Genomic DNA, 25,005 nt, shown 5'->3' with positions numbered 1-25,005 from the left:
AAAACTATTCAGAAACACCAAAATTACAATGCAACCTTCAGAATAAAGACCTCACAACAAGAATCAGGTGCTTTCCTGAAATGCTACTCAAAGATCAAAAACCACCATCCTGCTGCAAAACAAAGGTGAAGAAAGGCATCCAACAGGAACATTTTTCTGTCGTTGCCTCAAGAGTTTTCTTTGAGAAATAAGAGCCCAGTGGATAGTTCAGCCTGCTTTACCTTCCAAGTTCCTCCAAATTATACAAGACTCTCACAGTCAAGGAAATTAAAATTTATGATCAGATTAGAGATCTGATAAAACAGACTTTGAGAGTACAGAACTTTTTCTTTCCTTTTTTTTTTTTTTTTTCCTCCTCTATGAAATGATAAATCCCAGTTAATCACAACTGCTCCTCCAAATTCTTAAATGCCACCTTTGCTTCAGGCAATAGTTCTGTCTGCCAGATAAAATGGTGAGAGCTACAGGTCTGAAACTCTCTGATTACGGAGGATACAGATCGCAGGTCTCTCAACAACTGGGTGACTAATCTAACCTCTGGACTGGTCGCTTGACCTGCACCATAGGGACCCAACTCCTCCTCTGTATGGCCTCGGGCAAGTCCTGACAATCACCAAAACACCGAGGCTGCTGTCCTCTAGGCCTGACTTGGGTACTGGCTCAGACACATCCCTGTAGCTCCTGCTTTCTAATTAGTTTTATCTAGACAGGTCTATGCTTGGCATGGAGTAGGTCTAAACAAGAGGAAGGCATTTCCTTTCCCAAGCAGACCATAACACTGTCAGAATTACCTGTAAATAGGACTGGGAGATCAAAACCGAACACAAACAGAAAACCTCCCTCATGCTCTCCACAACATGGGAGTAGAATTTTATACAGTATCGTGTTCTCTAAGAGTAAAAAAAAAGCAATGACAATAAAACAGATCAGTCCCCCTCTCCAAATCCAAGTAGAAAAGAAAAATTGTACAGATTGTCATGAACGTAGCTTCATACCAGGCTGTTAAGAGGAATACTGGGAAATGGTCAGAGTATAAGAGTTAACTTTTTCCTCTTGAAAATCACTATTTCTTTAGAAGGTTTCTGGAACTAGCCAGCTTGGAGATAGTGTTGGGCATTAACTGCCGTGAGTTAATTGTAGAGTCACTCCTCTACAAGTGGATACAGCCCCTTAATGACAGCACCACAAGAACCCTGCAGTAATGAAACCCATATCCATCTCTCTCAATTCCAGTAAAGAGTTGAGAGCTCTCTACCACCTTTTATCCGCTGCAGCTTCTTCAGGATTCCCAACTATCTTCACAGTGGACAAAGTAGCTCTAGATTGTGCTGTAGTATTGGAAATACCTAAAACAGCCCTCAATGATGTGCCTACTATTAGCTGCCCCTGGGATATCAGGAACACAAATGCTCCTTAACCCTCTTGCTGCTTGAGAAAACTTGTCAGGAAAACGAGATTGTGCCAGCCTAAGTTATTGTATACTACAAAAAGCCGATGGTAGTTAGCACTCTTACTTGCTAAGTAGCCAGTGATTAACTCTTCCTACCAAATCCAAGCATTTCACACTATCTTTTGGCATCATGGCTGTTTGCTGTTGCACATCTCCAAGCCTGGCATAAGGTGGGCACACACAGACCCGGCATCTATTTCACACCTTCCATCTCTATCATAACTGTGACACATACCTGACTGGCACTTTTTTAGCAGACTTATCTCACTCCCATTCACATGAGAAGCCTCCAGCCCAACCCTTAATCAATGCAGCAATAGACAACCAGGGATGACGCTGTGTGTCACCAGGGATGACTCTTAATTCTGACATGAGGAGAAAAAAAAATCCAAGACTTGAAAAAAGCATAAAAAGAGTCCTAGATAGCTACACAGAAGTATAAGATTCTGTCCAGCGCAATAAAAACATGCTTTCAAACGGGATAGATCACTGTAGACCTCCCAGCACCCTGCCATCAGGCTCCAAAACTGCTGTCCAGCCATGGAGAAGGACTCCTGTTCTGGGTTTCTTGGAGGAGCTCCAGCCCCACCACCACGACTTGCCTCCAAGAACAGTCCCCGGTCACGATGTCAGTGTAGACCCAGCCCATCCTGAGATAACCAAAACTTTCTCAACTCAGGCTGCTATTGACTGGGAATTATTAGGGTGGGAAAAGGGGAAGCAAAAATCTGAACCAGATTCTGGTATGTATTGCACAGACCAGGAACAGCTTAAGAGAAGACCCAAGAATCAGATGCTATTCCAAAGAACTTGCTGATAAATCTAGTAGAGATGGTGCCTCTCCTGGACATAAGGGTAGTCATGGTGCTTAGCAGCTACTGCCAGGCAAGACCAGGGCTCAGTTAAGATCTTTCATGCCATAGCTGAAAATAACAGTAGTTAATAACATTTTAAGTTGTGTATAGGCAGGAAAACTATTAGAGAGTGGCCAAAGGAGCGTTACAAAGATGGTGAAGGGTCTAGAAGGCAAGGTGTGTGAGGAGTGGCTGAGGTCCCTTGGTTTGCTCAGCCCTGAGCAGAGCAGGCTGAGGGGAGGCCTCATGGCGGCCTGCAGCTCCCTCACGAGGGGAGCGGAGGGGCAGGCGCTGAGCTCTGCTCTCTGGGGACAGCGACAGGACCCGAGGGAACGGCATGGAGCTGGGACAGGGGAGGGTCAGGCTGGGGGTTAGGGAAAGGGTCTGCACCCAGAGGGTGGTCGGGCACTGGGACAGGCTCCCCAGGGCAGTGGGCACGGCACTGAGCCTGCTGGAGTTCAAGAAGCATTTGGACAACGCTCTCAGACACAGGGTCTGATTTTGGGGTTGTCCTGTGTGGAGCCAGGAGCTGGACTTGATGATCCATGGGGGTCCCTTCCAACGTGGGATACTGTATGATTCTACGATTTTATTATTATGCCATATATGAACACCCACACTAAAACAAGTGATGATGGAAGAGGCATCTCCTCATATAATGAGACTGCAAGAAGGAAACAACACACTGTTTGATTCACTACAGACTCTGCTGTTGATACAGGACCATAGGGAAGCAGGCATAGCTCCTTCAAAAACTGTTCACTGAAGGACTCAGACTGAACAGTTAGATAAATGGAACCGAATATACATGAAGAATAAAGAGGCTATGAAGGAAAAGTGGGAAAAAAAAAAAAAGCAGGCCACCAGCCACCATCACCTTTTTTGATCTCCTCAGAAAAAGCCCTCAGCCAAATTTTAGCTTGAAATGTGTCATACTGACAGTGACATTTGCCCATGTTAATGCCACTTGCAAACCTGCAAGGGCATTAACAGTGGTGCTGACAATTTCTGTCTATCTCCATAGGCCTGGTGGCAGCTAGCAATTTTCATACCAAGGAAAGGAGTCAGCACATTGTCATCTTGGATCTGTTTGCTTGGCGTGGAATTACATAGCAAGAAAACCAGTCTTGCGTAGGAAGTCTCTTGCAGCTAGGAACACTACATCACTGAGTATCAAGTAGAGGAAGCCACAGTCAACATAGCATGAGGAAAATTCATCATCGGTACAACCCCAGGACACTTTCTACCTCACAAAATGGAGAGAGCAGTAAATACATCTAGCCTCAGTCTCACAGGTGTAGGCTGTGAGGCTAAGCAGGGGAAAGGGGATGACTATTTCCTTCCCTTTTGAGATTTTTTTTTTTCTTAAGGATTGAACATTGCTCAGAAGAGTATTTGAACTTAGACCCCTTCCTTTGTTCAAAAGGATTAGATTTTGGTACTGTCACACATGCTTTCTGGAGGGGTATCCATATAGTCTCAGCTTATAATGAGACTTCTTCGACTTTCTTACAGGAAAGAAAGAGAGATTGCCAGAGGTCGCATGAGGTGCCAGAGCTCTCAATTTTCTTGGTGCGTTACGCACTCCATCTTCCATCCATAGCTCAAGGCTGAGCACAGGAAAGAAGAGAAAGTAAAGGCATTACTGTTGGTGATGTCTAGAGGTACTTCCTGTCCTTCAGGATCCACTTCTACTTCGATGGGTTTAGGAAGTCTGAAGCCAGTTCTTTTGAAGTCCTTCCACTTCAAAAAAAGGGATGCATTTTGAATCTTCCATATAAGAAACAGCTAACATGTCACAGACAGATGAAAACAAAGGCAAATAGACCCTTCTCCATAACTCTGTTCATGCTCAACCTATCTCCTTTCCTGAGGCTTACCAAGTCACCAGCACCCGAAGACATGACAGACTGGGATGGCAATTTTCTCAAAGCTCAGAATTGTACTTAGACTGTATGAAATCACTGAGTCGTAAATTCTCTCTCCTCCTACCCCCCAGATGAAATCTGAAATTTTCCTTCAAAGAAGTCTGCAGCAAGGAGATCTGATTAAGCCTCTGATCACACTGGAACGTAAAATTCACCTTGTGGAGGGCTTTAAAATGCTGGGTATCACTCAGGTGACAGTGCCCAATGAGCCTGAATTTGTCTGACAGCAAAAATCAGACCTTTATAGACTTCATTTTACAGTATCTTCAAACCTCCAAAAGAAAGGAAAAACAAAAATCCCTGTGAAAAATCTCAGCTGAGGCTTACAACAGTAGCAAAGACAAGGTGTTACAAAAGAAGGGCTCGACCTTTTAAGATTCACAAGTACATATAAACATCAAGAGACAGATTACAACAAGTGCAACACCAAACAAACAAGCAACAAACTTGGAAAATACACGGGACTTTCACAACAGCACAGCAAATGCTAACAGCAACAAAGAAATGTCTCTTCCAGATCTACCATACAACCCTACACCTAGCTTTTAAAAGCTGGAGTCTCCCAGCCAGTCTAGAAGACATTTCATGAAGAGGCTTTCTAAGAGAAATGATTAATGAGGTTTCACTGACAGTTTTTTGAAGAATGACAAGCTAGCTACATGCCTCTAATGAGTGTTTAAGTCTGAGAACTCAGTGTGTTATGTTTATGAATTTCTTTATCCACTATATGGATGTAATTAACTCAGAGAAAACTGCCATGTGTTTGGCAGTCTCCAGATTTCTAAATTTAAAAGAACAACAACAAATAAATGGACACTATGTTTACGTGAACCTGAGAGCATGTAAGAGAAAACAAGATCGCTGCTGCTATGTTTTCACACAGACTGCTAAATTAGCATTATGCCAAGGGAGAAGTAAGCTTTCTCTAATCCTTACTTCTAAACTCCAGAGAGATCTACACAGAACCAAGGAGGGAGAGTAGAGAGAAAATAACATGAAGGGGGGGAGGAGTGAAATGATGCAACTAAGGAGTAAGAGCAGAAAGTTAATATTTAAAACCCAGGCCTCAGGGGTGCTCAGTGCTCTGTAAATAGAGCACTGATCATGATACTGAAAGGATATCCAGTTCATACAGGAAAACTGCACAGCTTTTCCTTAAATAACTGTATTATTTCTTACACTTCTTAAAATTCAAATTGTGACATGTTATCTTACCTGAACCTGACCCAGAAGAATAATCATCATCATCAATTGGATACACGCCTGATGCTTCTTCAACAGAGCTGTTGTCCAGGTATAAATCCTTATCAGAGGTCAGATCTGCTCTCTGGAAAACAGATAAAAGTGAATGGTTAGAAAGATAGCAGCTCTCTAGCATAGCAGGCTCTTAATTTTCTCTCCTATTTCCAAGGTTGATGTTGGTATACTGAACAGTTTATATTTTCAGTTTATGCAACACATTTGTTGGAGATGTTAAAGAAATTTGTAAAAATCATAGCATAAAAAAATATCCAAGGCTACACAATGAAAACTAAGAAACTACCCAAGCTGTGGGAAGCAAGTCTCCTTCAGATCACACTTCATCTCATTAAATGCATGAATGAATAAACAGGATTTGCAATGCACTCTGAAGCACTTCTGTAAAAAGAAAGAAGCGAATCCCAGGACTGAAACCCTCTGTCGGGACCTCAAGTGTACAAATCTAAGAACTGTCATCTGAAGTCAGTCATTTGATCTCAAATGGGAAGCAATAAGCGCACGTAGCAGAAAACCCCTCTGATGTACATCGAGCCAAACCTCACTAAACTCTTCACAAGTTAGAATGAACAACTGGGTCTACAAAATACAAATATTTAAAAGACAACGCTGTTGATAAAGGATTGTGACATTTCCAAACGGATCGATAGCACATTTACCAAATTCTGGTTAGGCAAGCTACCTTAATTTCTAAATTGAGGCATCTCTCCTAAAATATAGCTTTAGCTTCAACAGGCTATAAAATGAGCTTCTTGTGACTTCCACCACAAGCCTACAAGTTATTTCCCCACAAAAGACAGATTCTGCTGTAATGAACCCCCAAGAGAACAAGGTGTCAATAATCATTTTAGGTTGATAATTCAGGCTTTGAAAGATTAGACATTGCCTTCCTCCATAGCAGCTTGTGATTTCCTAGAGCATAAATTACCCTATGCCAGCTCCGTGGTTTTGATTACCAAGAAGGTACCTGCCCCTATGACTGCCGGTAATTTTACCATCATTTTTGTGAACACGTTTGCCACAACTTGTTGAAAATAGGAGAAGTTCGGCAGTTCCAAAGGAGTTTTTTCCAGAAAGCCCTTCTGTGCTGTGCGGGTGACGGAGCCCTGGCACAGGCTGCCCAGAGGCTGTGGGGTCTCCTCCTTGGAGCCCTTCAGCAGCCGCCTGGACGTGGTGCTGGGCACCCTGCTCTGGGTGTCCCTGCTTGGGCATGGGTGGCACCGGTGCTGGCTCCAGAGGGCCCTGACAGCCTCAGCCATCCTGGGAGTCTGTGAGTTTTAAGGCAAAATGCAATATTACGCCAACATGCATCTCATGTAATCACCCAAAACTCCATTCTGAGTCCCACGGGTTTCCCACTGTGATTGCTTTTTACCGCACAGCATCGATTGGCCATTTTAGTCAACAAAATATTACAAGAGGTACCAAACTGTGAAAGGGGTAACTCATGTATAAGACGACCCAAATCTGAGTTTCCAAGGTAATTTTTTCCCCTCAGGTCAAAAAAAATAGCATGTTTCAGAGTGCCAGACCTTTGCACTGGCAGTACCTTCTAACAGCTCTGACCTAAAACAGCATTACCCTGTTTTTCTTCTAAAGAGGAAAAAAATAAAATGGTGCTTGGTCAAAGCCTGCTCTTGGTACCGCAGCTTTTACCTGCGGGATACGGGGTGGGGTGATGGATGTAGGGATGGACAGATGACGACTGTTTTTAAGATAGGTTTCCAAAAGGCCTGCTCTCAGCTGCCGCTTCTCGTTCACACGGTTTGCCTGGAGCTGGCTGCAGTCCAGAGCAGAAATTCAAGACGATGCCTGGTCACCATCAAGTGACTTTAATTCCTTTAAAAGATGTCTCTAAAGGAAGCCTTCAAGTGCCTCGGTAGGTGCAAAGGTGGGATTGTAATTAAGCTCAGCTGAGACCGCTTCCGTATAGGAAAACAAGTCCCCGGTGCAGGACAAATATCCTGCTGTTGACCAGGCTGCGACAATGGGACAAGCCACTTCATCCCGTTTTGCTCTCAGCCACCATCCCAGTAAAAACAGCCTCAATATCAGGCAGGAAAAAAAGCCAAAACATTATTAAAAGGAAAGGCAGGTGGCTGGCAATGAGCACAGAAATACAAAGGTATTCAAAAGGCAGCAAGGATAATAAATATTACCAACTCCAAGCTGCGAAAAAAAAATAATATGATCTACCTGTAGAAATTTCGTAGCAATGGAAATTGCCAATAGAAATTGGCAACGGCTGCGAAGCCGCCTGGGTTTGTGAATGCTAATGAATGAAAATAGGTCTGAGTGAGCACAGAGGCATCCCAACTCCATGCCCGGAATTTTTACTATTGAATAAAAACACAAACCTAACAATCAACTTATTCCCCAGGCCATTTCCCAATGCTGTCCGTATCAGTAGCAAACTTAGCAGAATTGAACAAACAACAATAAAAAAGAAAAAAGAGGAAAAAAAAAAAACAAATCGAACAACAACAAGCAGATGCCCCTCCTCCAAAACAAACAGCCCTGTTTTGTCGCTCTTCCCAGCCTCACAGGAGTCAGCGAAGACTGAAAAGACCCCGGACAAATTCTTCCAAAGACTCGGTTTCTGAAAGACGGCTGAGCAGCCAACCCAACCCAGCCCAAGCTTTGAGTGCCCTAGTCAGCCAGGCTCCCTACCATCACATTCACTCCGTTTCTTTCAATGAATTATGGCTTTTTGGCTGCCAAAAGCTTCCATTTCTAGCTAGGCCGAGATGCTCGGAAGATTTAAGTCAGCTGAAAACAGAGGGACAGAAATGCGAGAAAAGCCCGGGTAGTTTTCAGCAGTAATTTTAGCACCCATTGTCTTTTATTCTGGGGATGCAAAGGACATACAATGTGAAAAATTACTGAATATCTAGTGTTGTGGGTGGCACGGCTCCATCAGAATGAGAAAGCTGTTCCCCACAGGCTCTTACAGAGCTAGTACACTGCTTACTACATAAATAGTTATAAATAAATGTTATTTAAGAGAAATAAATGTTAGAGTGAGCCCCAAGCGCACTCAGATTAGACCTCAAGCTCCATCTGAGGAAGACGCTTTGCAGCTTCTCTGGACAGAAAGCCCCTTATTTCAGCCCATTCCCAGTACAAACAATTCTGCCCTGTAGAACCTGGGCAGGACACAAGCCCCCTTTCAAAGCACATGGGCAAAGAAGCAATCCCTGGTTTAAAAATGCCCAGGTGTTGGCACAGACAAATGCACTGCACTGTCCCCATGTAGCTGGACTCAGGATGGGAGCATCTCCTCTACACCCACAACTCATCTCTCTTTTCTAGTTTTTCAGCAGCACACAACTCCTTCAGTCCACTCGGAACAGAAACTGTCTTAAGAAATAATAACAATAAAAAAAAAAAAAAACAGAGTTAACATTTTTACACAGCCATTAAAAATAATTCCATGGAGATTAAGCTTAGAAAAATGAGAGCCGGTTAATAGAAATAAAAGAATACTTCACGGTGCTTAAGTGAGTATCAAGCACTGAAGCTAAGCTTCACAATTTTACACTATGTAAAATGAATTTGATTTAATATTTGCTTGACAAATGTTTTCTTGCTTGTCAGCTGGGAATCCATGGGGGCCCGTGGACCAATTCCAGGGTGTCCAGAAAAGATAAGTTGGAAAAATGAGCCTATTGTCAGCGTGCTTGCACAGGGAAAGGTCTGTGCTAGCACTTTAATGCATTTAGGAGAAAAATAACTTTGCAAATTCTAACGCTATGAATCTTCTGTAAGTTACTCTGAAGGCCAAATATTTAAGGGGCTATTTCCCATGGCTTCCAACTGAATTGATGGCCCTCATGTCACTTTTATGTAACACTATTATTTTCAGTTCTGTTAAAACGGCAGGAGCACCAGGCAAGGATGTCTATGTTATCAGTCCTTTAATCTGGCCCTGAAGCCACAAAAACTGCTCATTACCTCTTGACAGAGATTGCATTCTCGTCCGTCATTGTTATCCCACTTACTTTTTTATTCCAAGAATATAATGCTGCAAAATCCTGTGACCTGAATACTTCACATACTACATGCCAACGTTCACTGATTCCTGCCTGGTTATTGCCTGTACTGGCATAAAGCTAAATCTCATGGATGTAGTGCAGATTAGCACCCATCAAGTACAAGATAGAAGATACCCCCATAACAGTTTTGTGTTGAATTTGAAATCTCAGAGTCTTTATTTAAGCTTAAATTTGTAATGATTTTCAGGTTAATAGATTCAGGATCACCCAGGACATCCTAAAAATAAAAAACAACAACCACAAAATAACACACCTCTCATTCTGGCACAAAATGAGAGGAAGCAAAAAACCCCTCTGACTCATCTCCTTATGAAAGACATAAATCATTAATCAAAATTGTGATGGCAAAAATTAAAAACAATCCCCAGACAGCAGCAGTGCTGGAAATGGATGGCACACATTTATTTATGTACTTAAAAAAAAAAATAATAAAGATTGCCCTGTACTAGCCATTCCCTTTTGTTAAAGTCAGTCCTCCCATTACGTGGGAATGATTTAGGAGTAGGACATTAAAGACATTTATGCCATAAGAATGCAGCCAAGAAAGCTGGTGTGAGGAGCAGTGGAGAAGAAAGAAGAGGAAGTCATGTCTACCACGCATGTCGTGGCTGTTTGAAAGAGCAGTGAGTAACTGACATATGGAAGGAAACATTTTATTACTTACAGATGCACTCAAATTTCTCTCTCTCCCTTTTTTGGTCTATCTATGGGACAGAGAATTTGAGGTTTGCAGCAAGGTTATTAATGGTACATTGCCTCCCTTTTCCCCCAGATGGAAATCTGAGATGTAACCCGTTTAGTATGCACAGAACCAGCCTAATATTTTAAAAGTGATGTTATATCACCAATCTCTCAGCCAGAAGGCTCTACAAATCTGCAAGCATTACAGCTGTTGATTAGTCACAAATCTCGTATGTAAGGAAGAGAAAGGAAAACACATTTTCCTCTCCTATTAACAGATTGTGCTGTTCAATTAGCGCAGGTATTAAAGTATGTTCAGCTGGTGATTCCGAGTTCATCAAAGTGAGTTATTGTCCATATATACTACCTTTTTGGAAAGCTAAATACGTGAATATATTCATCTAAAGCCTGAGGGGCCACTGAAGAGACTCTCACAGAGAAGTGGAGAAAAGGAGAAGGAGAAAATGTACTTCCTTGTAGGCTTTCTGCAAAAGGAGTATGATATGTGCCCTCACAGGAGCTGGTCCTAACAGACCTCAGCCACAGCACTGTTGATCCCAAAGCCAGCAGGCATCTTGCTAATGCTGCTTGCTGTTTGTCTTCCCTCATTACACCAGGAACGCTAGTGAGACCATCCCCTAAAGAGTTTGTTAGCTTGGTCCTGGAATAAAAGTCATTACCCAGAGAAGCTGTGGATGCCCCATCCCTGGAGGTGCTCAAGGCCAGGCTGGATGGGGCTTTGGGCAACCTGGGCTGGTGGGAGGTGGCCCTTGCCCATGGCAGGGGGCTGGAACTGGGTGGGCTTAAAGGCCCCTTCCAACCCCGACCATTCCGTGATTCTGTTTGAAACAAGAAACTCTGCTTTTTCCCAGAGAAATATTTTCCACCAAATGTCTTATTATGGATGCCTTTCTTCCCATTCAATGACATGTCCTACAGCTGGGCACAGAAGGGGAAAGTACTACTATCAAGGTAGCCCCTATTATTTCCTTTCAAGGTTGTGGTAGCCACTTTTAAGCACTCACAGGCCAAATTCCTCTCAGCAAAAGCCAACTGCAATGGGACCTTAGGCAGAAATGGTTACAATGTAGGACTGCTATGGGATTTAAAAAAAAAAAAAAGAAAAAAAGCTAATAATTAGCAATGTAATTTATGCACAACACTCTAAGGGGTCTCCATTTTCTTCCTTGGAGACAGCATGCTGCCTGCACAAGGGTGGTGTTAGTGGGGTGGGTATTGTTGGCAGGAAAGCCACCCTACACAACAATTAGGGCAATTGCAATCATAGCAGAAGCCTTCTTTCCATAACAACAAGCATCAGGCTGAATTTTGCTAGTTCCAGAGCCAGTGTTTCATAGGGACACGACCATCTGCTTTGCTCATTTCCCCTGAATCATTTCTGACAGAGTAGCCGTCTCCCAGCTCTACCTCGGCCCTGCACAAAACCCCGTAAGCGCTCCCCAGGGCCGCTGACTTTCAGTGCCAGTCCTTTTCGTCCACAGAGGCGATGTGAAAACCAGCCTCACGCCGGGAACTGCCTGTACCGCCATGCTCCGGCCCCCTGCCTCCCCCACCGGCTTTTTTGGCCAAGGAAATGACACAGCTGAATTTCAGCAACTTGTTCCGCTACAGCTGATTCCCAAAAGGGATTTTTTAGAGGACATTCGCTGCCCTTCCTCAGGTAAAGGTGAAGCAGCACGTCAGCTTTGTATGAGTGTCCCAGCACCATCAGCGGCCTGGTGTGGCGCCAGCACCACACGCCAGGAAGATTATTCACCCTGCTTGGGCCTCGTGAAGGAGAACTTCCTAAGCTGCACAAAACCATAGCTCCGGGCTTCCAACCTCCCCTGACGGATGAAGACAGCGTTTGACCGTTCGTGGTGGCTGAGGAAAAGCGTCAAGCCCCAAATAAACACGAGTAGTGAAAAGCGCCTCGCTACCGCAAGCGCTCGGCAGTGGGCGTCTACCCAAGGAGCTGATGTACAGAGATCGCCTGACGTCGGAGCCAAGAGTCAAAATATGTGTGCTTTTAAGATGTACACAGTCTGTTACGCCAGGCTAATTACCAAAACAGAGGCGGTATTTGACAGCGACGGAATTAATAAAAACAACTTTCACTGGCGTCAGGCATTTCGGCAGCCGCGTAGCTCACGCTGAAGAAGACAACACCACAGCCATGGTGCTCACGGGGCAATACCTGAAGGCAAAGAGCACCCCAGGGTGAGGAGACACCAACAAGCCACCACCACCTCACCCAGCCTTTGCTGATGGCCATGTACCAAAGCAACATTGCAGTCGATAAGATTGTGGTTCACACCCTAACAAAGTCACAGAAACTTGTGTGTCTGTTTTCTAACAATCATCTGCGCTTTCAGAAATATTCCCAAATGTGCCATTGCACGCCGTATGGTACATTATGTGACAACAGAACTTAACATGATAACAGGAGAACTTGTTCAAGCTTAATTGGAATTGGTTTTCTTCCCATTAGAAAGGCTCACAGATCTCTATAGCGAGTCTTTGGCCTGCTTACAGTTTCAGAGCTGAGGCTTGTCCTGCCTTGAGGAGAAAGATAAATGTCCTCCTCCAATGTTCTGAGGTAAATTCCGATGGAAAAAGCTTCTATCTTTCCACTTCTCACAGCATCTGACTTCCAGCTGTGCATCATTTATCCACTAGATGCACAGAGATCAAACTCCTTCTCTGTTAACCCAATTCCTCGTCCAGGAGCTGTGCTGCCCGGGGTGGGATGGAGGTCGCTGTGCAAAGATGCAGGAGGGAGGCAAGCAAGCACTGCAGCAGGTAGGGATAGAGCTTTCATTTTTACCATGAGTACCGATTTGGGACAAAGAACGGCACAAAGAACTTGCTCCATTTGCACTCCAGTTGCAACAGGCATTTAGGAGATGAATAATAGAGAGAACTCCAATTATCCAACAGCCCTCCTAGGCTATCTAACAAGGCTTTAGCCCACGTGAAGATGTGTTAAAGGACCACTGCGCAAGACCAGAGGTGGGTCTGCCCCTACAGGAGATGCCTTCATTACCCACCCTGAAGAAGATACCTGTATCTTCATTTGGTTAGGCAGAATCTCCTGAAACAACAAAGCTCTGCCTCTCTAGGCCTCTGCCATTGCTATACCCCAGTCAAGAGCAGCTCCTCACCAGGGCAGTCTTCTCAGCTGCCCCACAGCCTTAACTCACAATCCAGCAAGTGAAAATTACCTGGATTACAGATATACTAAAAATTCTGAAACAGCAGCATTTTATTTTCTTTCTACAGCACTCAAAACCTCCCGCTGTTCAAGGCCCCAGAGGGGAACAGGAGCTGTGTGGTCAGCCCCCCTCCGCAAAGGCTACAGGTTAGGACCAAGAAACCCTCCTAATCCAATTACCACCTAGATTTACTCCAACCATTACTTAGGAATGATGGAGCATGAGGCAAATCTGGTATAAACACACAAGCAAAACTACAAACAAACAGTGCTGCTGTGCTGTTTACATGAAGCCCCTGGTTTTATATGATTTGGGCATTCCCTGACTCTACCCCAGCAGGCCATTCTCTCCATGAAACCCAGAACTGAAGATTGCAGTTTATTTGTCTCCTTTACCTTGAAAGCCTCAAGACTGCTTAACAGTCAGGGTAGAGTATGAAGCAATTCTAGCTTCCCACGTAAAAGTGAAAGTTTAACGCCAAAGTTTCTCTGGGAATCCCAAAATTAAAAGATTCAGAGCTCTTGCAGCTTTCATGCCAAGCCATCAATCAGTACAAAGAACAGTTTATTCTTCAACTCTGCCTTTGACGTAGGCACAGTATAACAGGGAAACTATTTTAGACGGGCTACAGCTGAATCAGCTTCCAAAGTGCTACTCCAGACTGAAATATGAAAGGACAGGGTGCGGGCGAACCGGCATCAGCAGCTAGCAGCCAGCAATGTGCATCACGGATTGATTTATCTCAATTAGCATAGCAATTTTCTGCACGTTTCCCAAAAAGCACTGATCAGTTTCACCAAAAATAGGATCAAAAACACCATGCAAATCGTTGTCATGGCTCGAAACGCTAATCAGTTTCTTCAGGACACATCAGCCCATGTGCAGACAGGTTAAATTTAAGGCACAGCCGTGACCAAGAAGCTAAATGTGTTCCTTTGAAAGCGCTGAATGAAGAGGTTAGGGTATCTTCGAATCGCTCATCACCAGCCTGACCCTAATGGGAGATGCAGGTAACTTTTGCAATCCAGGTCCTAACTACTCGTACCTGCCCCGGTCAGTGCTTTTGATGTGCGTTGGCTTTTCCATCCACGCCTCCCTTCTCCTTCTATGCTTTACCGATCCTTTTTCCTAATCAATCGGAGGAACGAACACATATTTTCCTCCCTCCTCTGGAGAATGTGGATGAATGATTAAAGCTGCCAGGGCAACCTCCCTGGCATGCATGCCAATAACTTCCCACCTAATAGCCTTTCCTCTGCCTCACTGCCCTGGCCCACTGGTGATTACTGCAATCCCTTGAAGTGGTCAAATTGCAGGGCAGCCCCCATGGAAACCTATTTGGAACTGCTCAAGCTCATACCAAAGAATGATGTTTTTAATACAGATTGTTCTTTTTCGAGCTCTACAAAAGCAGCTGTAATCAATCGTAGTGGGAGCACTGCAAACCTCCACCAGTTTCAAAAGCCCCATATCGATTCCTTTCCAGTCCATGGATTTCAACAAAATAACCCCATGTGAGGAGTCCACAATCAACTAACACGAAATCGTTTAAATTAAGATATTTTTGCCACTAGTAGCAGCAATTTGCAATAAGCTATCTCAATCAATTAAATTCCTTTAGAATGAATGGGCGGATTGCACATAAAACAAATACATTATTCAAGTTACATCCAACGCCAATTACATATTACCCGTAAAGATTATGCATCGCACCTGAAGCTTGCCAAAGGTGATGAGGAATCAGGCTTCAGAGTTTAAAGACGGTGATTTTAGAGATTTGCACTTCTTGGATGCGGCACGGTGAGCAAGCAGAACCTGTTACTCAATAGACAATTAGTCTTTGAACACCAAGGTCCATGGACCTCAGCGGGCACTTCTGCTTGCCAGACAGAGCCAGCAGACTCTGGTGATGTCCCACCAAAGCTCTCTGCAGGTGAAAAACAGCCACTGGTAGATCTGAAATCTGTTTGATCTTTCTAAAATCGTGTGCTATCATAGCAACCGCCTGAAGGAACTTCCCTCCCTCCAACAAACATGTGCAACACATTTCAGAAGATGTCATAAACTGCTCTAAACTAAGAGAAACCCTTGATCATCTAGAACAGAGATGGATGCTGGTGGCAACGCATCCGTATCCCGGGCTCACTAGGCTCTTACTCAAGGAAAGTAAAGCTTAGGTAAGCTTTAAAAATGCTTAGATGAAATGTTATATTCTCAGTCTTGTTTCAACAAGATATACAGGCTGTGCCCTCAACATGACAGAAAAGAATCACCTTTTCAATAAATACCTTTAAAAAATAAAAACGCAAGTTATCTTCTTTTATGTTACTTTGGGTGCTGACAAACACTGAAGGTTTTCCACCAAAAAATGGTACTGCCTAATGATATAAAATGCAAATTGAACTGCAGTTTAATGTGAACTTGGTGTAAACCAGCAGAACACACTGCATATTCTGTCTTCTTCACTGAGTCCATGGAAATGATCACGACTGTATGTGTTGAGGTAACTATTTCCACCTGGTCAGGTGGTGGCTGGAAGGAGAGAGCTGGGGGATCCACTGTCCTCTGGCAGAACTGATAAATCCCAAACTGAGTTAAATAAGGTCAGGAGAAGCCAAGCAGACGAATGGTATCTGCTACTTTCTGCTTCTCGGACAGAGACAGTGAGCAGAAGGCACGAAGAGACCAGGTTCATCCTGGTGAGATACTACTTTGTATCCCAGATCCCCAAACCGTAAGCCAACAAACAACTTTATTGTGTTTCCAGGTGCCAACCAGTCTAACACCCACTCATCTTACTGGTCTACAAGATTAAGTTGTTGGATTCGGCGCTCTGATCCCGTCTTACTTCACTGAATTTCTGCTACAAAGGCTCGGCATGCACATTCCCTTTGATGTGTACAAAGATAAGAGCTGAATTTACTTCAGATGGGATAAAACATCACTCTAATAACTTCTCCTATAAAAGCGGTTGAGTGAAATCAGAGATACGGCAGCTTGCACAGGCGGCACGGCAGCAGGAGCAGTCTTCTGTCTGGTATGCTGCCCTTCAGGCACGGCTCCCCTGCTTCCACCAGGGAGAAGAAAAGGCTGGGGCACCCCGGCAAGCCCGCCTGGCTCCCCAACCCAGGACGACAGACGGGGTGGGCTCCTTGCCTGCAACCCCAGCCAGCTTCCCAGCCAGGATCTCGGGGAGGGGAAGAGAAAAAGAATCAGGTAGTGTGCTCTGAATGCATAGGAATTGCTCAAATTAAAAGTTTCAGCTGGAATTACACAAAGGAATTACACAAATCAACTCTTCAGTGAGTTATAATTTTTCATTTTAAAGCACGGGCAAGAAAGCTGCTGCTCAGCCTGGAGGACCACTGAAATGAAAGCAAAGTTCCTCCCAGTAATCAGGACTGCCTACCTTCAACAAAAAATGGCTAAAGTAAACTTTCTTCATATTGATTACCTTCAGATAGTGCTGTAAAAATAATCCCATATACAACTAGGGAAAAAAAAAAAAAGAATGGATTGCCTTCCATAACAAAGGGAAATTTCCTTCCCTTGATTTAAAGGAAAATAAGCCAGGTAAGTTGTCTGACAGCACTTTTGACAGTCATAGACCTGACTGAAGAGTAAAACTTAACAAAGACTCTTAATTATATTTAATATTTGTCAACAAAGCACTAAACAATTCTTTCTCCTAGCATTCATACTGTAAATCAGGGATCTGCTGAAGGGAACAAGGATTTCACTATTTCTACAGCCAAACCCTGACCCTTCATAAAGATGTCCCGACACCATCAATACGAGGTTAGCAGCACTCTGCAATCTCTACTGCCTGATCTGCAGTCTAAAGCTTTTAAAAATCCATATGCCTACAAAACCTCCTGGAGCTGCTGCACATTGAGGATTTCACAGCATTATTGACCTGGGCAGCCTCTTTATCCTCTGTAAGTTATTTTAAGCAACTTTCTGCCAGCAAGCAAGTCTCTTTGTTAGGCTTTGCCTGTATTATTGCTAAAGCCCTGCTTACAATACAGCACAAAACGGAGCAGAAACCAGAAAGGGGCCTGTCAACTTCCATTTTAATTTTATTTTTTTCCTTATTTTCATGACACGCTTCTAACATCCTACAGATCACTGCGCTGCTGCCAGGAGTCTGGATAACCACTTAAGCTGCCTCCTGCGAGGGGGCAACATGAGCACGAGGCAGAAGAAACAGACCAAATCCACATCTTTTCTAGAGCATGCAATTTAATTTGTACACTTTTATTTTTTTTGAGTATCTGTTGTAGAGAAACAGAAACTAGCGAATGTGTTTATCTACGCAGTAAGAAAACACAGCACCTGGCTTGGGAGGTGAGCAAGTGAAGAGGAAAAAAGAAAGGTAAATTTCTCAGGCTTTGAACTCAAAAAACAAACACCAAGCGCTATTCGTAAACCCCTTGTCAGGTAAAGGTCGCCAGTTTGAGGGCCATATTTCTGTGGCACGGGTGGAAAAGCAAATCTCAGCCCTCCACACATCAGCACACATCAAAAAGCAATCTCAGTATTCTGCAGGCTCGTGCCTGGAGGTATCAGCTGAGAAGCCAAGTGCCAGCACAGCAGCCTTCCCTGAATTATAACCCGTGGCCTATTCTCCTCATTGGGCATGCCTCGAGAGCTTCCCTCTCTCTTCTCCCCTTCCAAATTATCAGGGCACCTCTATCATGCTTCCTCTACCTTCCTACTGAACAGAAATACTTACATGGTGAGCAACTCTTGGGTTTGGGGTCGAGTCAATGCTCTTCCCACACATCCCACAGCTGGGACCGCTGAGCCGCACGTGCGCCCGCTGCCCCGGAGCTGCGCTCTGTGCACTGCTGCATCAGCAGGGCTCTTGGGTTTCCTACCAACAGCACTTCACAGCGTGGAATAATCATGTAAATCGTGACGGCTGAGGAGAGCTTTCAGCTCTTTGACAGCAATATCCTCCAGCAAACGCAGGGAAATGGCTGCGACAAGGATGGTTTTAGCTGCCATGGCTATTTGCCTATGAGTCCGCACGCTATCTACAGAAGCTCATCCTTTCACTTCTAAGTTTCATAACTTGAAAGCTGGTGTGGCCAGCAAGCCTTTGTGTCATCCGAACTAGTATTCCAATGTTAAATCTGTACCTTGCTGAGCAAATGGAAGGAAGAAATGTTTTTTAAGTCACCAATTCAGTGAAGTTTGCAAGTACCAGGAGAACACCTTTTCACGAACATTTTATGGAAGCAGCTAATTCAGCGCTGGCATCTTTGTTTTCCTTAACACAGCTAGGTGTTGGCAAAAATAATGAACACAATGGGTAAGCAACCTGCCAACCTTGAGTTATTTTAGATCCAGCACAAATGTATTCCTATTATCAGCACCTTCTTTTCTTTCCAACAGTTCTGCTTCAGAAATGCAGCACATAATCTGCTCTATGTAGCTGTCAGTCAAACGAACACGTTCTCTTAAGGATTCATTGTAGATCTGTCCAAAGCAATTGTACTTTACAAGGCTATCCCCAGATTAATAACAGAAGTTTAATTCGAAACACTGCTTTTCCTCTGCAAACAATAAAAAAAGGTTGCTACACCGACGGAATTAGAAAGCTTCTTAGTTCCTGTTTTTGTTTGTTTCAGTAAAAAGGGTCACTCAGCACTCTGAAATGGAAGAAAAACAAAAAGGGGTTTCATCAGCCTAAGCAGTAAGGATGTTGGCTGCTTAATAGACCTGACCTCACACAAACCTGTTCACTTCCCTGAGTTCTGGAAGCTTAAAAACAAATCTGAGGACAAACAGGGGAAGGGTAAAGACCCTGCTTAGACAGCCCATACGGCAAAACTTGCACATCTGCCACAGCAAGGCCACAGGTTTTGCACTGCCACAACACCACTAGTACACTTGCATCAGTCTAAGAACACAGAATAGTCAAGGACTGCTTTATATGAGAGCAATGCAAAGCAAAGCTGCGTTTTTAACATGCACATCTACACAGAGAGATGGAAGAATACACCTGTAACGTGGTTGTGTTGTAAGCTTTAGAGATTTTTTTCTCTTACACTAATAATTTAACTTCTTTTCAGATTAGACACTTGGACTTCAATCAAGAGCAAACCTCTCCTTACAGGGCAGAGCATGAAGTGTGTAAATCAGGTTTTCTGATAACCAGACATCAGCAAATTAGATTGTGTTGATAAGTACCATTCTGCAAACAATATAAATGGAGGCTGCTTTATATGATATATCGAGGAAGAAAATCATGAGGAGACCATTGCAACATGTTGCATCATGGCAAGCAGCACTTCTTCATGCACTTTGGACAGACAGAAGAGATTAGAAAGATACTTTCATATGCCATTTTCAAGGACAGTAATTGAATGAGGACAGAAGATGACCAGGAACCACTTGAGAACTGAGAAGCTGAAGAGCATTTCTGCTGGAAACTCTCTTCATGTTTGTCACTGATGTTGTTTCTTAAAAGTCACAAAGAAGTTCATCCGACTTCCTAATGACACGATAAACAACAACCATTAGGCAGAAGAACAGAACAGCTACCAGCATTTTGATAGAGTGGAGTCATCCGCTCACTCCATTTCTTTAAAAAACGAGTCCATACTGGGCTCGTCCCACAAAAAAACGAATAATATCATCCGGTGAAACACACAGCTATGCTTCCCTTACGGAGAAATTGGCTTATCAAGCTGCTCTGACACCCCAAGAATTTGCTGTGCTGAAAGTGTTCATTTCCCTGACTGCCAGAGCACCGTCCCTTCTGGAGAATAAAGGCCCTCGTTCAAGTCCTGGCAGTGATTTTCCTTCCTCCATTAATTACGTGTGCACACACATACGCTCATGCTGCAATCCCCACGGGAAACGTGTGATGGTCTCAAAGAGCAGATTACTGGCTTAGGGCTCGAATACAGCAGGTTATGCAACCCAGAGGCTTAACAAGCCTCTACTCCGCTCTTGTAAAATTAGATTGAAGGGGAAAAAATGAACAGTTATGGGGAAGAACACCAAAAAGTGACACAAATCCAAGGAAACAGCGCGGGCGGAAGAAAACAAGCTGCAGGATAATGCTTTGGTTTTCAATTCCCAGAGTGAGGCAAGAGTCACAAGGCACTGTCGACAGCCCCATCTGCTCAGACGCTCCTCGGTCTGCTGTGAAGCAAGAGCTCGCTCTTTATTTCCTACCCCAATACCCCTTTCTTCACTAGGCTGTTTGCAGTTTTAAAAAGGAAAAGGCAACATTCAGCGAGCCTAATGCTCTTCCCAGCTTCAAGTCTGCTATGGATGTTCCTGCAGCTTCCAACCCAGACCAAACAGCAGGGAAAAGGACAGGTACCTCCAACCTGCTACATCCCAGCCAGGTACATCCAACCTGCCCCCACACCCCGTGTCAGCAGCCACCAGCTTCGGGCAGGCAGCAAACGGTGCTGGGAGCCCAAGGCGCTCCTCCGGGTGAGCCGCCGGTGGCCTTTACGGGGACAATCAATGCTTTTTCTTCACTGCTTTCCCACTAGAGCCGGTCCGGAGTTGCACACAATTTGCATGCGCAGTGAAAAGCCCAGATTGTCATTAGAAAGCTGATGAGAAGTTTCCATCGAGCTGTGCCCGGGCACGCAGGCGCAGGAAGTTAACTTCTCCTCGCCCAGCCTGGGCCAGCTCTGCGACAAGTCACTCTAGAGATTGGGACCTGATTTTCAGAAATCCCATTTTGTGGAGACCAGGGGGGTTTTGCTGCTCCACTCTTTGTGCTCATCACAGCCGCAATCCAAAGGGAACAAAAAATGGGAAGTGTTCCTTCAGTGTTTGCTGAAGCAAAATGTAAAAGCGTCACTTCTAAATTTTGTCATCTCAGTACCGCTTTCTTTTTAAAACCAAAACAGAAGATCCATGCAAAAAGGATACCTCAACACCTTATACCTCCTTAGGAAATCCATTTAGCATCCTGTTACTGACTGATAGTCAGCTCGATCATCTCGTAAAGCTCACGTTCAGCCATGACTCACTCGCTCCCTTCCAGGCGTGCTCCACTGGAACACGCAGCCGAAGGTTCCCATTTTGCTGGAGAAGGTTGTCATTCATGACATTATGCAGTGCTGAGGGAGCCAAACAGATTAAATGGACATCTGCCTTCCTAGTCTGCTATAAAAAAGTGGTTTAATACCAAGCAGTGTTTAACAGTAAAACTGTCTGCAATTACTGCTCTATAATCTGCGAGTAATCAATCAATCTCTGCGCTCAACTTTCATTATTGCTTCTCTGTGAGCAGCTGGAAAAATTTCCAGGGCACATACTCCCTTTTTATACCCCAAAGCTAAAGATGAATTAATCACAGATTCAGTCAGCACTCACAGTGATCCCAGCACATGTCAAGTCTCGGGCTGGTATTCTCAAAGCAAAGCGCGGACGATACCATAAACCCCCCAGTTATGGCAGCCATTCCCCGTGTTATTTCCCTTCTGGATGCACTATTGTAATAAAAGCACGGTGGCTTTGCCAAAGGAGAGCAACATATCCTCATCTTCCCTCCTTTTGAAACCCCAGCACTGCCGGAGGAGGCAGCGGTGGCCCCGAATTGCTGGGCTGCTCCGGCTGCAGCCGTCCCAGGCAGCAGCCTCCAACTCCCCGGCTTTTCCAGACTTGTTGCTTGATGTTGTAATGACTCCGGGATTAAGACTGTCATGTTGGGGATTCAAAGGCTTACTTCATTCCTTTTAACAACCTAATCCGTGCTGACACGTTTTTGTGAAGATGTAAGCATCCCTCACTCACAGAGCCCCGCAGACCTGGCTAGCAACAGCTCCGCGGGCACACGGCTGATGGCTGTGCCCAAGGGAAAGAGAGCAGCTTCCCTGGCAGGGAAAATGAGGCCAAGAAGGAGATGTGGGCCCTCTGGCTGAGCCATGGGACCAGGGTTGCAGTAAGGCTGCTGACAGGCAGCTCCAGGGGCTTGCCGCACCTTGTGGCAGGTCACACCTGGATTACCCTACTTCTGGAGCCACGCGGATTAATGCCCAGCTTTTAAATATTCCTTTATTGTGTTACACAGCGTTCTCTTTGGTATCCAAAGCGCATGACTAGCGTCTGTCACCTGTCCAGCCCTTCATCCTCTCCCCGAAACAAGGATTTCATGTGGCAGAGCCTCTTGCATCACTTGGCTGGGGCAGACAGGCCATCCCGCAGCCGCGTGAGTTCTGCTATTTGAGATGCAGCGAAGGTGAAACCAGTTCTCTCTAACTGGGACATGGACAGCGGGTTTCACACATCCCAGCTGACAGCTAATTTAAAGGCAGCTCCTGCCCCACATATTTACTCAGCAACAAAAGCCCGAGCCTCTGGCACGTACCCAGCATCGCAGCTGGTCTGGATGGGGAGCCCAGCACCTGCTGCTCGGCAGCCACCTGAGCTTGATGGTGGCTCCTGCATGGGATGGGGCTTTCAGCTGGCCTGGTGGAAAGTGCCTTGGCCTAAAAGACAGCCTTGGATTAAACCTAAGGAGTTTTTCAAACCTCTCGTCTGCATCTGCTCCTCGTCTCGGTGCCACTTTCTGCTTGGCGCAGGGAGGCGAAGGATCAAAGTGGTGACCCGAGGGGGAACTGCCACGTGCCCCGTGGTGTGCCACGGCAAGCACACGCTGGCAATGGGCTTGGATAACTGGATTTTGTCAGCAAAGGCATTTCATAAAGTCATTACCATAAGTCCATCAGCTTTACTGAAAGCCCGTGGCCACTTACGTGAGCACAGCTGGTACCTGAGCGGCGAAGTGAGAGACACGGAGCGAGCTTCTGGGGCTGCAGAGAGTGCCCAGAAGGCACCACCTGTCAGCTGGCCACACAAAATCAACGCTCGAGACCATTTCTGTCCCTCTCGGTATCACTTACACAATTAGCATAATCACTACAGACAGATTTCACCTCTCATTTTGAAGCCACCGGCCTCGTGCAAGGTTATCCATTGCAGGGCTTTAATGGAGCAGCACTCTCAGGTGAGACTGAGAGGATGGGGAGAGAGTCACTGTGTATTTCAGGCACGCATCTTCAGAGCAGCTAAATTTAGGACCAAAAGCTCCTTCTACAGATCAGTGGCTGCTCACAGTCCTGGTTTTAGGTGTCTGAACTCAGACACCTCTCTTCCAACCAAAACCAGCCTATTAATGAAAACATCCAGAGAGAATGTGTTCTTCCTAAAGCTTTTAGCATCTTCACGAAGTGGTTAATCTGACTTTCAGGAGGAAAAACATAAAAAGGTAATCCCCTGGAGCCACAGGGCACGGCTAGCAAAACTCCTGTTGTACACAAGATGCAGACCAAGAGTTAACAGCTGAACACAAGTTAAATTCAGGTATCAATCTCTGACTGAAATGAAATGGCACCTATAAAGTCAGGTTCCCGTTGGTCTGAACGAGTTCTGAAATAACACAGTGGAGAGGCACTTTGCAAAGCCAGCAAATCTTCTGCACTTTCCAAGGGCACAATTACTGCGGCAACAGGGCATTTACGAGGCCTGGAAAGAAACCTCAGGATCTCAGCGCTGCCGTAAGCTGCACGGAAAAATAAAACCCAAACCCTACGCCTTCAGAGCACAGCCCCATACTTTTGCAGCTGATGGTTCCAAGAAGGGATCTCTGTTTATTGGTAGTGACACTTCCTAACCCAACCAAGGAGGTGACTTGTCCCTGGGCTTGGACAGCGGGTGCTCATTTCTCTGGATGCCGTGTAAGGAAGGAAGAAAGTGCAAGCGCAGCATAACTCCTGACTGCAGGCTTCTTCCAGCGAGGAAAGGCTGTATTTCTCTGGCCATGCACAACAGCAGCTATTGCAGCACCCAGACACCGCTGTTTTGCAACTAAATGTGTAGACCTGGGTGTACAGAAAACCAACTCTTCTGGCACTGAGTGCTGTGCTAATTAGCCAGCAAAATTTTAAACTTTTTACCCCTCTAATGCTGCTTATCGTCTTTTGATGACTGCTATTGTTTCACACTTGGAGCACTATGACTCTCTTCCAGTTGTTAATTCCACCCTGTGCAGCCATTAAACAAATGGTAACGTAGCAGATTCTTCTCCAATACCATCCGCTGTGTACAGGGAAGTGCACGCTGAATGCATTGCTTTAGAAATAAGATTCTCCACGTACCACGTTGAAAATAAAAAAAGAATCAAACCCAAAGGAGTAGCTGAAGAGTGTTAGAGTAATCAACATCCACAAGGTACGTGACTATTTAGACTTGCATTATCTCGGAAGGATGTAATGCTATATAAAACCCAGCGACTGCGTAAACATATTTTGCTTTCTCATGCACAATGAGAATGGAGTGTAATCTATTAAGGCTTTAAATTAAACATCCTGTACCTTTCATGCAAAGAGACAGAAAGCACTCAATTGTTCAAAATTCATAGTTCTTCACTATGCAAATTTGGCTTCACTCTAAAAAAAAAATTAAAAAAAGATCAACAAAGGCAGTAAGACTGGCATCCAAATGCAAGCGAGACTCCTTCTTGAAATTCTGCAACACAGTTAGCATCAGAAGGCTCCCAGGTGTGAAATGAGAAACTAATGGAGT

The 25,005-nt window shown here is 44.7% G+C and overlaps 1 protein-coding gene across 1 annotated transcript in view; it reads right to left on the bottom strand.

The window, feature by feature from the left end:
• The window catches only part of SDC2 (syndecan 2), a 57,317-nt gene that overhangs the window by 6,703 nt on the left and 25,609 nt on the right, over positions 1 to 25,005 (bottom strand). The window contains exon 2 of the mRNA XM_068672310.1: positions 5,448 to 5,559. Within this exon, the coding sequence (XP_068528411.1) occupies positions 5,448 to 5,559 (112 nt within the window). The remainder of the gene's footprint in view (positions 1 to 5,447; positions 5,560 to 25,005) is intronic.

The sequence above is a fragment of the Anas acuta genome, chromosome 2 (assembly GCF_963932015.1).
Source record: "Anas acuta chromosome 2, bAnaAcu1.1, whole genome shotgun sequence".
Taxonomy (NCBI): domain Eukaryota; kingdom Metazoa; phylum Chordata; class Aves; order Anseriformes; family Anatidae; genus Anas; species Anas acuta.
The sequence above is the reverse complement of the archived record's forward strand: the minus strand, read 5'-3'. Positions and strand labels throughout refer to the sequence as shown.